The sequence below is a fragment of the Prionailurus viverrinus genome, chromosome C1 (assembly GCF_022837055.1).
Source record: "Prionailurus viverrinus isolate Anna chromosome C1, UM_Priviv_1.0, whole genome shotgun sequence".
Classification (NCBI taxonomy): Eukaryota; Metazoa; Chordata; class Mammalia; order Carnivora; family Felidae; genus Prionailurus; species Prionailurus viverrinus.
This window is the reverse complement of record NC_062568.1, coordinates 165513828-165529093: the sequence shown is the minus strand read 5'-3', so window position 1 is coordinate 165529093 and position 15266 is coordinate 165513828. Positions and strand designations below refer to the sequence as shown.

The 15266-nt window shown below is 40.5% G+C and overlaps 1 protein-coding gene across 1 annotated transcript in view; it reads right to left on the bottom strand.

The window, feature by feature from the left end:
- Window positions 1–15266, bottom strand: part of CC1H1orf87 (chromosome C1 C1orf87 homolog) — an 80787-nt gene that overhangs the window by 38979 nt on the left and 26542 nt on the right. The window contains 5 exon segments of the mRNA XM_047872135.1: window positions 2001–2163; window positions 6180–6301; window positions 8073–8154; window positions 8156–8331; window positions 8893–9033. Of these exon segments, the coding sequence (XP_047728091.1) occupies window positions 2001–2163; window positions 6180–6301; window positions 8073–8154; window positions 8156–8331; window positions 8893–9033 (684 nt within the window).

Below are 15266 nucleotides of genomic sequence, written 5' to 3'. Positions count from 1 at the left end.
AAGAGAGGCAGACCAGCTTCAAGGAAAATGTGCCCCATTTCCTTGGATATGAACCACAAATTTAAGCTTTCAGGACCAGCTCTAAGAGCCAGTACTCAATGTGGCCATCACTTGACCCTGGGAAAGATTCCCCTTCCTTGGGCTGTTTTGAGTAATAATTTAACCAAACACTGAATTTTTTTGTTTAATTAGAAGAAAAGGAAACTAGTGTTTACTGAGTGCCTCATGTATTAGCCTGCTAAGTACCTTCACATACTTATCTTGCTGAATCCTCCCAATAGATGCAGGAGATAGATATTTCAAACCCAGTTTTTCCAGTGGAAAAATCTAAAGACTCAAAGAGTTTAAGAAAACTTATTTTGATTCCCAAGTTATTTATGTTTTATTCTCCAAGTATTATCCGAGAACCTTCAAGCTTCATTGATGGTGTTATGTAATTTCCAATCTGACAGAGAATTGCTGCTTCTTACTGATCTTATGAACCTAGTGAAAGCTATCTATGTTGTGTGGAATCTCTGGTAGTGCTCTCTCTCTCTCTCTCTCTCTCTTTCTAGTGACACATGCTTGCATGTGTCATATTCACATATGTACACACACATTTACACCCTACCATGACCTTTGCCTTTGCATGCTTAGTTGACTGTATAAATGAAAGCATAGAGAAAGCTGCTTCTGTCCTGGGATAAGTGTCCACTGTCATTATATTGTGTCCTTGCTTCCTTAGTAAACATCACACGTTCTTTTAAATTCTTTCTCATTTCTAACCTGTTTGCCTAGATGAAAGGCATTTTCCAATCTTTTCTATAGCATTTTCTTTTTCCTTCCCCCCCCCCTCCCCGCCCCTGGCTAATTTCCAATCCCTTTATTCCCCTGGAACTCTAAGTCTTGTATCACAGACTTAATGGACGCTTCCAGATATCTTCTGCCTAATAGAGTTCCGATTTTGGCCCTCAATATCCCTCTACTCTTCTGTACTTTGAACCCTGGCTCTACACCTTGCTAGTTGTAGTCCTTGGATGATTCAGGTGGCCTCTCTGAGACTCAGTATTTTTCATTAAATGGGTATTATAACATCTATCTGGATTTTGTAGTCATCTGTAAATGTTAAATTAAAATGGTGTAACTAAAGCATTTAGTGCAGTTGTTGGCACTTAGTAAGAACTCAATAAAGCTTGGTGGTGACAAATCGTTGTTAATGGAATTGTAGTAATACTCATAATTATTATTTGCCCTGTATCTGAGGTAGCCTCATGCCTAGGGTTTGTTTGGCTGAAGACAATACTTGAGTTAATATGGTTCTGGATCTTCTTCCATAAGACACATCTGTACTGTTAATTAATGTTCCCAAACAGCAGACTAGTCTCTATCAGCAATAAATCACACTAGTTCCTAAACTTTGGTGTTCCTAAAGCATGAGATACCACATGCTGATGTCACTGGAAACTGGTACAGGGTGTGAGAAGTGAACATTTGGCCTTGGAAAAATATTTATTTTCCATCGTGAAATGTTACTTGGGTGTTGTCATATTTTCTATTATTTAAAAAAAAAATTTTTTTAACGTTTACTTATTTTTGAGAGAGAGAGACAGAGCACGAGTGGGGGAGAGACAGAGAGAGAGAGAGACACAGAATCCAAAGCAGGCTCCAGGCTCTGAGCTGTCAGCACAGAGCCTGACACGGGGCTCGAACTCACAAACTGTGAGATCATGACCTGAGCTGAAGTCAGACACTTAACTGACTGACCCACCCAGGCTCCCCTCATATTTTCTATTATTATCATAAAACGCATCCCAGTGTAAGTAATTCCTGGACCGATTCTGCACATTCCATAATTCCTTTTCGTCGTCGTCGTCTTCTTTTTTTTCTCCTCTGAGGCACAGGAAACAAGTGTATAATGTGATCCACAGGCAGAACACAGATCATAACTGTGCTTTCTTATAGACCCAATGCCCTGAGGTAGCCTTTGGAGATCAACACATCTGAATTCTAGTTTTGGTTACCTTGGGTAGGGGCAGGGAGCCAGAAAATGAGCAGTCTTCTTTTTGAAAATTCCGACTGAGGTTCTCTATGTTGAGTTTCCCGTTAGTTGTCCTTAGTGCCATCAAGATCTCCGACAGGCTCTTGCTCACTTCTGACTGTGGGCTGGCATCTTGACGAGCAGTACTGTTTGGAGGGGCAGGGGAAATGCTATGAAAAGATGATCCACCCAAAGCCGTTCTATGTTTTCATACTGGATCTCTCACCCCTGACATACACTGTGGAACCAGAGAACCCACCCAGGAAGGTCTTCTAAATCTCAGTAACCTGGTCATGGCATCTGAGCATGAAGATTTGCTACATTCATTCCAATCAATTCCATTCTCCTGACCACTAGAGTCTCTTCTCCATGAGGCACCAACCAATTCAACTAGAACATAAACCAAACTTTGTAACCTAATCTCTAACTCTTTTTTCCAGGTTGAGAGAAAAAATTGGAAGTGACCACAGTAGTTTACTTTAGCTGCCTGATCCTACTTCTCTTAGGCCCAGATAATTATTGATGGGAAATCAAATTTCCAAACCGCTCATTGCCACAAGCAAAGCAAATCAGATCCTGCCAGATCCCTGTAACCAGGGAACCTATTTATTTTATTTTATTTTATTAAAAAAAAATTTTTTTTAACATTTTATTTATTTTTGAGACAGGGTGAGACAGAGCATGAACAGGGGAGGGTCAGAGAGAGGGAGACACAGAATCTGAAACAGGCTCCGGGCTGTCAGCACAGAGCCCGACGCGGGGCTCAAACTCACAGACCGTGAGATCGTGACCTGAGCCGAAGTCGGCCGTGATATCGTGACCTGAGCCAAAGTCGGCCGCTTAACCGACTGAGCCACCCAGGCGCCCCACCAGGGAACCTATTTAGAAGGAAATCTTGAATCGAGTGAACTTCCTCTGTTATCCTTGACTTTGCAATTTGTATCTGGAAAACCCAGAAAAGTTTTGGTAATAATGATTTTGCAAATGTTTATAATTATTAAGATGGTTTATCTCACTGACTATTGTTACTTTAAATAATAGGTGAAAAACCACAGGGTGATAAAAATGTTACATTTACTTATTTGATTTAACCAGTGAGATTTTTACTCATTTAGCATTCACATGATGTTCCTTCCGGATCCGTCTGAACTGTCTTCTCAGCAGTGGAGCTTTTCCTAATTTCCACCGTCTCAACGTCAAGTGCCACTTCCCTACAGGGACATTCTGTGACATCCCTCAATCTCCACTCCTGTAAATCAGCCTTCTTTCAGTGGTATGCCAGTAAAGTTTAACAGCCCGCTCTCCAAGATAAGGCCCTAATCTGTTAGCATTACTAATTTTTACGGTGCAAGTGCTCCCACAATGGCTGACTTCAAGCTACCAACCTGACGTCACTGAATGAGTATCTGGGAAGTGGTGCTCCCAATTGTCTCTCAGTGGTGCTCCAGCACCCTGTGCTCGATCAGCTCTTTTATAATTCCTTGTTCTTTTCCTTAATAAATCTCCCTCGTGTTGCATTCACATCTTTATTTCTTTGGTCATTGCCTCGTGTCTGGCTTCCCTATTAGACTGCTCCATCAGATGTGGATCAACTCTGTTTTGTTTCTTACTATTTCCTGGGGATCTTGTGCAGCACTTGGAATGGATTCTTTTTATATGAATGTATTTAACTTTTACTAAAGGTCATATTGCACCTTCTTTTGCTCTGTGACTCTTACTCGGGCTTTGGCCTAATAGCTAATATTTTCCAAAAGCTTAGTGCAGGAAGGGGTGGCTGTTTGTCTTTGTTTTGGTCACATAGTTTCTTCACCCTCCTTCCTTTGTTCAGAGAGTTCTCTAGCTCAGGAGTCTGCCTCTCACTCCAGCCGAGGAAAATGCTAGCTATTTGGTTTACTAGTCTCTCTTTGCTGATAGAGCACATGACCCAGGCCTTGCCAATCAGATGTATCTGTCCCAGATTTGAATCACAAATTTTCCTTCCTCGTTCCTTTTCTTGCAATGCCATTTCCTGGGGGTAGGAATTCATGAGGCTTTGGCCCCTGACTCCGAACACCAATTGCTAAATGGGCAGGAGTTGTATGGAACCCATTTGTTTCAGCTGGTGGGGTTTCTTAGGAAACCTGCTGCAAGAGTGTGTTTCATCTGGTCCAAGTTAGGTAAGGAGAGCCATTGCCACTGTTGTTGCCACAGGTGATGCTGGAGGCTTTTTAAACATCACAGAGCTACCCCATTAAAGGCTCTCCCTGACAGAACGCGCTGGGAGAGCCTTTTCCTGAGCAGCACATTGATTAACAAAGAGCCTGGATTCATTATGGGCCATCAGTTCTGCACTTCCACAAACATGCTGTCTGGTTTGTGTAAAGCAGCACCTTCTCTGATGAGTTCAAAATGATCTCTCTGTGCACCTCTTTTACAGAGTAGATATCCAGATGTCCCTGCAAGTGGATAATTAGGGTGCCAATTACATTAAAAAAATTACTCGTTGAGCATCTCCCACGTGCCAGGAGCTACGCTCGACACCGAGTTGGCTAGGGTACACGCTATTATCACTAACCTCAAATGTCAAGTACATAGTTACAAGTACCGTGGCTGTTAGGCAAGGAAAGGACTGTGGGGCCATACCGCAAAGAGATACAACCTAGTCCAGGGCTCAGGAAAGCCTTCCTGTCCAGGACCCATAGTACCCATACCTGCCAATGGGTAACCATGTGTTTTAGTGCATAGCTCACCGCCTCTCTGGGCCCAAATCTCATGGTCTGTGTTTTATGAAGTGTGGTTGCTGATTATTAAAAATTTCTGTGGCTACAGGCGCCTGCATGGCTCAGTGGGTTAAGTGTCTGACTCTTGATTTCTGCTCAGGTTATGATCTCATGGTTTGTGAATTAGAGCCCTGCATTGGGCTCTTCACTGACAGTGCAGAGTCTGCTTGGGACTCTCTCTCTTTCTCTCTCTCTCTCATTCTCTCTCTCCCCTTCTCCCACTCTCTCTCTCTCTCTCACAAAAATAAACCTACTTAAAAAAAATTCTGGGGGCTTTATGGCCCTCCATAGCACAGTTGCTCCCAGATATTTGACTCATAGACCCACATGGCAGTGTCACTTTCTTTGCAACTTGAGCCCTTGAGGGAAAGAATGGGCCTTGCCAACCTCTGAATTCACTGTGCACAGCAAGGTGTGCCTGGCAAACATCTGGTATTCAACGAATGCCAAAAGGGCATGAAAATGGCACACTGTAGAAAGGAATCAAGTCTAACATTTGGCCCAGGGACCTTTTTGCAGGAAACTCTAGTTCCCTAGAGTGAAGTGATAAATTCCAATATCATGGCTCTTAATCACTGTGTCTCATTATTTGTAATGGAAAGAGTATCTTCTGGTAGGATAGTTAAAAAAAAAAGTAAAAACACTCTTCTATAGCATTTACTATGTATCGGATACTGTTTTTGAGAACTTTGCCTTGATTGATTGACTTACCCTTATAAATCTATGAAGTGAAGGGAAATCTCTTATGGTTCCTATTTCACACTTGGAGAATGGAAGCACAGAGAGGGTAGCTGACTGTCCTCAGGTTACATAGCCATTAAATGGCAGAAACAGGAATTGAGCCCAGGCTTTAGGTAATGGAGACTATGTTCCTAACTACTGCACTTTGTCAACTTTCTTGGAGAACACAGAGACTCTCATGCTTTATTGTGCCTCATCTCTAATGATATTCCTCACATCCTGTTTTTACTTTGTGTCATCTCTTCCCTTTGAGATTATATGAGGGGATTATTGATTCTTGTACCTGAAACCTTTCTTTGCTAGTGCCCGTAAACCAGGAGTTCACTCATGAAGCATGTTGCTGGAATCATACCTTAGAGACTGGAGCTCTGTGCCAGTATACAGTCATTCCTTACTTCATAATGAGGGTTTTCCTTTTCACATGGCAACCTCATAAAAAAAGACACATGCTTGATCTCAAGAAACTATGCAATTGTTGCAAATAACTTTCTGTGCTGGCCTTTGTACCAGAGAGAGGAAATGATCAGCATAAGCCCAGTGAAGGGCATGGTGAAGGGCATGGTGATTCTACCTTGGGTGAGCTTTTCAGGTGAATGGCCTCTGATGTCACTGCCAGCTCTAGAAATCTAGGAACACTATGCCCAAGAAAAGAAGGAAAATACCCTTGGCCATGATCATGATAACTCTGACTCTTGTTCCCGTTGCTGTCCACAACTCTTTGGCTTTGCTGGGGGTCACCTGAAGCTGCAGCTTTTAAAAACCAGAGGAGTTTTCCGTAGCTCACCTGAAAATCCAATATGAAAAAGAACGCTGTCATTTAATGTACATATAAGGGAAATAAATGCCCATAAGGGAAATGCCTGTTGAGGTAGAGGGTGTTTGGAATTTTTTTTATCATTAAAAGTTTCTAAAACAGCCTTAAAAATATAGTATAATAATTATTAGTGCTTTTGAAAAGCAAATATTCCTACTATCCCCCCTTCCTGATTGCCTTGTGGTTGGGTAGGGCTATGGGAACAATTCTGGCCGATGAGTTGTGAGCAGAAGTGACATGTGCTCCTTCTGGTTGAGGATTAAACTGCTCACACGAGCCCCTCCATAGCTCTCTTTTTATCCCCCTCTGCCAGCATGTCCAAAAATGCTCCAGAGTTGCTACCTCATCTGTGTGGGTTTGGGAGCTAAGATAATGGCAAAACTGTGCCTTACCTATTAGGGAAGTGTAAGTGAGAAGTAAACTTTTGTTGTTTTGAGCCACTGAAATTTTGGGGCTGTTTGTTACTACAGCATAACCTAGCCTCTAGCTGCTCTCTCACATCTCATGTATTTATTATATATAGCATTTGCATTTGCTTGTATTTAGATATATCTAGCAGATATGTTCGGATTATTTGAGGACAAGGTCTTATTAAGCTAAGTGAAAAATCTCAAGACACCCCCCCACCCAGTCCTTTTTTTCTTTTTAAACATGGGAAAGGACTGAAAGAATGTTGTCCATTTCCATTGCTGGTCTGGATGACATCCTACGGACTCTGGTGGGCATACAACTCCAGGGCAGTTGGGGGATAACCATGGGGGAGGGACGCTATATAAGGTTCTGACATAAAATCAATCTCAGGCCAGAGAATTTGATTGAATTGAAGATTCACAGTGGCTGTACTAAGTTGACACTGTATTGCTAAATACTTCTCATCAATATACAACTAATTATAGTTGGTTAGTTGGTTAGAAATGGGCAGGAGAGAGAACTAACATTTGTTTGAATACCTCCTAAACGCTAAGCATGCGACCAGGTAATTTGCACTTATTATATTACTAAATTCCCAGATTACCCCTATGAGGTTTGTTTTAGCCTGGTTTTCTACACATGCTCACTCATGATTTACCCATTGCTATTACTTTTTTCTATTGTAGGATATATTCCTCTAGCACCCTGGTTACACTTGGACTATGCTTTGTATCTACCCATAAATGTGAGCTTGGGAAGTGCAGTGTTCAGAGCAAGAACCCTGGACTTGTCACTGGGGAGCCTTAATCTCTGCTTTGGGCCCACCATTAATTCTCTGAGTACACTAAGCAATTTCCTTTCCCCACTCTGGATATCAGCTTCCCAATTAGTCAAATGGTGGTGAATTATATTTCAAATATACCTCCCACCTCTAACTCTTTAGGGACTCTCTACAATGATACATCCTAGTCAAATTCTCCATTCTCATCTCAGAACCTACAGACTGACCAACACGTAAGTTGACTCAAGTGAGCCCATTTTCCTGAATCTGTAACCCAATAGTGCTAAGGGCAGATAATGAAAGTCAGGAACAGCAGTCTTTTAAAAAGAAATTAAATAGAGCTAAGAGACTTAATCCATTTTCTATTCTGGTTTCTTCTGACTAGAAATTTCCACATATGAATACAAATAAGCTTTGTATCTTAGGAGTCAATAGTAAAGGTTATTTTTAAGAAAAAAAAAGAAACTAAAATTTTAATTCTACTACTCTGGTGCGTACAAGTAAAATAAACAAAAGGAACCCATGCTTAGAATAGCAACATGGCTGTACCATTTCTGGAGAGCCCCTCTTAGAAAATCTCTGGCAAAGGATCTTGACTATTGGTAACTGTAGAGGGACTTCCTGTCTTAAGGTGGCTTAGCTGAGACTGGAGAAGAAATCCTGAAGAGATAGGATCCAGGATCTTCAGCTCTTTCTGAAGCGTTTCTAGTAAGCCAGAACTCAAAGGGCGCGAGCTGAGTTCTCTTCTGACCAGGGCAAGAAGAAAAGCGTCTTCTCTTGTTGTTCCACTTGGCCTCTGGCCAAAATCCTGACACAAGAGCAACAGCAACAATCAATTAACACGGCTCTAAAATGAGAAGTGACGGCCAATGCAAAGAAGCAGAAGCCTAGTGGGGCTGATATCAGAGCACCCACTTTCAGGCTTCGCCTAGAACAGTGCAAGCTGGTAACACCTGGAGATAGGTATTCATTCTGGGCATGTTTATTAGTTTGCAATACCTCGGGACTGTTGCCTTCCGAAGAAGAAAAGAAGAAAATCATTTTAGAGTGCATACTCTGTTAGAAGGCTACTGAAGGTATATCATCCGTCTTCTACAAAATAACTTTTTAAATTATAAGAGAATTTAGAATGCCAAGTTTTAGAGACCCATTGTCTCCAGAGGAAGAAGGTGGAAGAAAGATGAGAAGTTCAGTTGAGACAATCAAGGTTTGCCTGTAAGCTCACCAAGGAGCTTCTTGGAAGCTTCATCATATGGCCTCTAGCATCCCTCTCAGACTGTCTCATTATCTGCTGCACGTCAAAGTCTACAGGCAACAAATAATACCCTTCATCCACAATAGAAAACAAGGCAAGTCTTAGTATACGTACTTTAGGTTGGTCAGAGCTGTCCCTTGCCATCTGTTCCAAAGACCAGTCTCTGAGGTTTCTCCCGGGGAGGCCATGGATATAGGATAGGGACTGGTCTCCAGTTGGTACTGAGCTACAATGGACATTTGCCTGGATGGAAATCTTAAAGAAACAAAGACAAATGGTAGTAAGGATCAGAAGGAGAGAGGAAAAGAGAAAGAAGAAAGAAGGGAGAATATGAACGAGGAAACAATCTCTTAAAACACATTCCCAGTTCTAAGTGACTTCAGTCCATAGAGTGACTGAATCAATGAGTCCCCAAAGAATGCTTGTCTCAACATCAATCTCAGCATTATGCAATTCATACATTTGACAAATATATTAATAGTAAAACAGTGCCGTTTCATTTGTGCAAGAAAGAAGGTATCTGCGACAAAGGAAAAATAGGTATATCATAAGGCATTTATAGGCAAATATAGGGTTCTTATTAGAGATAAAGGTATCCTTAGGCTGTGTGTGTGTGTGTGTGTGTGTGTGTGTGTGTGTGTGTATTATATGTGTGTGTATATGTATATATATATATATTAAGCTCCACACCCAACGTGGGGCTTGAACTTACAACCCTGAGATTAAGAGTCCCATGCTCTATGATGGAGCCAGCCAGCTACTCCTTTAGACTGTTTTAATTAACAGATTGAGGAAGAACAGCAAAGGCAATTGTGAGTTTTGTCAGGTATGGAACAGAAGAGATTCAAAAGCCCAGAATATTATATCCCAAGAGCGACGTTCATAAAGTTTACAATAGAATAAAGGATGGAACAAAGGTGAGTGATGAAGTACCATTCCCTCTTGCCATGGTGTAGGTGTATTATACTCATGTTTTTTATTGTCTGTATTTTATGACGTTTTGACATCTCAGGTAGCCTTGCTGGCTGGAAGAGACTGCCCTTCCCAGGGTTCACGAATTTCTCACGAAGCAAATATTTCCCCTGCCCCAAATCAACCCAGTCCAGATACTGGATAACTAGGGACCACCCCTATGCTCAAACCCTGCTGGAATTATTTAAGCTAGCCAGTCCTAAGCTGTTTCCCCTATGCTGCGTTGCCTTTCCTGTGGAAACCTGTATAAAGACTGTAGCCTGTGCTGTCCCCTCACTTCTGCCTCCTGAAAGAGCTTGGTCCTTCCTCATGTGTTCCTGTGATATGTGGCATGCCGCCTGTGTGTGGGAAATGTAAGAAACTATTCTCTGAAAGGCAGTTGTCATCATATCTGTTACCGTGTCATACCAGATAAAAATAAAATCTTGGGAATAAATTGAGACACACAAAAATAATCATTTTTGATGTCAGGTAATTGAAAGGAGACATTATCAGAAGGATTCACTGAAAGCTGAATGTCTGTACTCAGTTGATAGTCATGTTGAATAACCAGTCAGTATGGATAGCAACCTGTAGGTGCTTTATAGTCGTGAAGCATTTTAAAGAAAAATCAAGAGGCTCTTTAGAGCGGGAAGAGTGAGCAGGAGTGGTAGAGAGTTCTAGAATAGGCATAAAAAATAATGACATTGTGGAGCCTAGGTTGCTCAGACAGTTAAGCATCAGACTCTTGTTTTCAGCTCAGGTTATGTTCTCATGGTTTGTGAGATGGAGCCCCGTATTGGGCTCTGTGCTGACAGCATCGTGCCTGCTTGGGATTCTCTCTCTCCCCCACTCTCTGCCCCTCCCTTGCTGGCATGTATGCATGAGCATTTTCTCTCTCTCTCTCTCTCTCAAAATAAATAAATAAAGGTTAAAAAAAAAGGAATTGATCAAAATTTACCCCCTAGTGAATTGTGCAGGTAAGATTTGAACCCTACATTTCCCCCACTACCCCAGGAGGAGAGAGATTCCACATTCAGTCCACAGAGCAGTTTCATCCTATAAAATGTTTGGTTAGGTATTTCAGGTGTTTCCTAGAACTTTTTCTTTTTCTTTCTTTAATTTTTTAAAAACATTTATTCATTTTTGAGAGACAGAGCGTGAGTGGGGGAGAGGCAGGGAGAGGCAGAGAGAGGGAGACAGGATCCAAAGCAGGCTCGATGAGGGGCTCAGCACAGAGCTCGATGAGGGGCTCAAATTCACAGACCACAAGATCATGACCTGAGCTGAAGTTGGATGCTTACACAACTGAGCCACCCAGGCATCCCTAGAACATTTTCTTAGAACAGTATGTTTCTTTGGAAATTATTTGTAATATAAAACATTTCTATTTTCAGCCACATACAAATATTTTTCTGCCTCTGAGAATTGATACACTTCTATATTGCAGGATTCTTTAAAAAAATTTTTTTTAATGTTTACTTATTTTTTAAAGAGAGAGAGAGAATGAGCAAGTGAGCAGGGGAGGGGCAGAGAGAACAGGAGACACGGGATCTGAAGCAGGCTCCAAGCTCTGAGCTGTCAGCACAGAGCCCAAGACTGGGCTTGAACTCATGAACCATGAGACCGTTACCTGAACCAAAGGCAGATACTTAACTGACTGTGCCACCCAGGTGCCCCTATACTGTAGGGTTCTGAAGGAGCATTTATCAATACTTCACCATTCCAATGGAGTCAAGGTGTCCCTTTCCTGATTTAAACACCACAGTTTATTGAGTGCCTTTATCTTCACTACAGATACAGGTGAACCAGGCAGGTATGCTTCTTGCCATCACAGATCTTTTAGCCTAGATGTCCACAGGCTAAATTTTATAGGCTCTCCGATGGAAAGAGGAAATTATATTCTACTCCCAGGGCTGCTGTGAGGAATGAGTATTATAATGTATTTTAAACAATTTGTAAATTCTAAACCTTGATTTGTTATTTGCTGTGTGTCTCAGAGTGAGAGCTCTGTGTGGGCCAGAACAGTCTGGCACCCCGCTGACTCCCAGCATTTAAGAACAGTGCCAAATTTGAAGAACAAATAGAGAAACACAGGGTGAGAAAGGTGACGATGGCCTGTTCAGGCCCTGTGGCGTGTGCCTGGCTTCAGACTTCTCCCTTTGCTGACATCAATCACCCGGGGCTGTTGTTTTTCCAAACATTGTATCCATAAAGTGTCAAAGAAGATAACATGGAAGATGTTGATCAAGAATTACCATGTTTCTGACTTCAAGGGTTGCCAGAGTATCTGTAAAATCTCTAGTTCTACAGGTTTCTCTCATTTGTTTTACTTTGAATCACAAAATAGTGCTTGTGGCTAACACACAGTGGATTTGGGGCATAATACCAGTATTGTGACATTTACCTAGAAGAATTGTTACAAATGAAGCACAGAAGTTTAACACAGATTTAGGGGCGCCTGGGTGGCTCCATCAGTTGAACGTCTGACTCTTGAGTTTGGCTCAGGTCATGATCTAATGACCATGAGACTGAATCCCATTTTGGGATTCTTTCTCCCTCTCGCTCTGCTCCTACCCCACTCATTCTCTCCCTCTCTCTCTCTCTGTCTCTCACTCTCTCTCAAAATAAATAAACTTAAAAACATTAACACAGATTTAGTAATTCTTCTTGGGGTCTGGGGAGTGTAAACAAGACTTTTAAAAAATATTGGTTATTAAAAAAATTATTTTAAAGTGGTTATATTGTGATGGGGAGCCTGGGTGGCTCAGTCGGTTGAACGTCTTTGACTTCAGCTCAGGTCATGACCTCTCGCTGTTCCAGAGTTTGAAACCAGCATAGGGCCCTGTGCTGACAGCTCAGAGCCTGGAGCCTGTTTCAGATTCTGTGTCTTCCTCTCTCTCTCCACCTCTCCCCTGCTTGTGCTCTGTCTCTCTCTCTGTCTCTAAAATAAATAAACATTAAAAAATTAAAAATAAATAAAGTGGTTATATTGTGGAATCCATGAACACCCTCCTCCAAGACAAGTGAACACAATGAATTGTCTTCATATTGTGCAATGCATAGCTGGGGCTTGAGAGGAAATCTGCAGAGACAGCATCTAATGCAGATTTGAAAAGTTCTGTTTCTTCAACATTTGAGACCAAGGTGTTGATGTGCTCTAGAAAGCTGTTAAATGGCTCAAAAAGAGATGCTAGTGATAATAAATACAATCATGAGAAAGATGGATATAAAAAGCTTGACAGGATTTCTTAAGAAATGTAGAACTGAAAAAAAAGTATTTCCAAATTAATAAATTTAACATGTGATTTTTATACCTGAAGTCAATACAGTAAGTATTAGCATTAATCATTTGAGTATTGTATTTATATTTACAAATATAAACATATATATTTATAAATATAAACATTTATATTTTCTTTACATGTTAACTTGTAATTATAGAACACTTCAAACACAGGCACATGTGGTAAGGATAGTATAATAGAACTCCATATACTCGTCACCAGCCTGTAATTATCAACGGAAATGCTTGTTTTATTCATACCCACATCACCTGCCACCAGAAATGAAGTAAATAAACCACAGATGGGCTATTATTTCATCCACATTTTTTTTTTTTTTAGCATGTATCTATAAAGCAGTGGTTTTCAAAGCGTGGTCCCTGGGCCAGAAACCTCAGCATCACCTAGAAACATGTTAGGAATGTGAATTCTTGAGACCCACCCCAGACCCACTGAATGAGAATTTCAGGGCTTGGGGTCCACAAATATGTGTTTTTGTAAGCCCTCCAGTACTTATAACACATGCCAAAGTTTGGCAACTTCTGCCTTAAGAGTAACAAATTTTTGAAAATATAACTACAATCCCATTATAATACTTTTAAAAGCAGTAATTTCTTAACATCTTCAAATATCCAGTCAGTTGTTGAAAATCCTCCGATTGGGGCACCTGGGTGGCGCAGTCGGTTAAGCGTCCGACTTCAGCCAGGTCACGATCTCGCGGTCCGTGAGTTCGAGCCCCGCGTCAGGCTCTGGGCTGATGGCTCAGAGCCTGGAGGCTGTTTCCGATTCTGTGTCTCCCTCTCTCTCTGCCCCTCCCCTGTTCATGCTCTGTCTCTCTCTGTCCCAAAAATAAATAAACGTTGAAAAAAATTTTTTTAAAAAAATACAGTTTGTATAGAAAAGGCAAATAATAAATGCTTCTATTATTTACCAATTTAAAAAATAGTCTGTTCCCTAGCATTCTTCCCAGGTGACCAATGAGGTTTTTTTTTTTTTAATCACTATAAGGTTATAGATTTAAGCATATACAATGCATTTAAATCCATTAAAATTACTTTTATTGATAGCCAAAATATCCCACTTTTGGCTACTGGGAGCCTTTAATATTATTATTATTATTATTATTATTATTATTATTATTATTATTATTTTAGTGAGAGCCATTTTAAGTTAGATTCCAAGCCTTTTTTTTAACAAGTCTCGGGAAGTGTTTGGTATCTCCATTGCTTCTGGTGTAAGTAGACATTCCAGGCTCAAAGCTGGGATCGTTGTCAGATCCAGTGTGAAGATTTTGCCCATTTTTTCTTCCAAGAGTTTTATAGTTTTGGATCTTATACTTAAGCCATGGATCCATTTTGAGTTAATTTTTATATATGGTGTTAGGTGAAGGTCCAGCTACAAATTTTTGCATGTGGACATTCCAGTTTTCCTAGTGCCATTTCTTGAAAAGACCATCTTTTCCCCATTGAATCATCTTGGAACCCTTGTTAAAAAAAATCATTTGACCATATATGTGAGGGTTTATTTTGGACACCCTATCCTAATCCATTATTCTAATGTCTGTCTTTGTGCCAGTACAATAGTGTTTTGATTACCATACGCTTGTATACCTTCTTTCTCAGGATTGCTTTGGACGTCAGGGTCCCTGGAGATTCAATATGAATTTTAGGTTGGATTTTTCTATTTCTTCAAACAAATGTCAGTGGGATTTTGATAGCGATTCACAATGTTAACTTTTTTTCTATACAAGAACAGCATACCTTTTCATTGTTCAAATCTACTCTTGTGTCTTTTAGGAGAGTTTTTTATTTTTTCTCATAAAGGTTTGGACATTTCTTGTTAAGTTTGACTAGGCATTTGGTTTATTTACTTATTTACTTGATATAGGTATGCTTTTATTTGTAATTGTAAATGCTGCCTTCCATTTTGTGTCCTAACTAGCTTTTGTTTATAATATATGAAGGCCACTGATTTGTGTATGTGGATGATATAATTCTGTTTTGTCAAATTCTCTTAGTGTTTTAGTAGTTTCTTCATTAGCTGCTTTCAAATTTTATGTGTGTAATTGTATCATTTGACAATAGTTCTTCCTCTTTCCAATTATTCTGTCTGTAATTGCTTTCTTTTTAAAAATTACATTGGCCAATACCTCCAATTTTATATTAAAAACCAATGGAAATAATAGATATGCTTGATTTCTTTCAGACTCTAATGTGAAAGCCTCTAGTGTTTGTCTAGTAAACAAATGTTGGA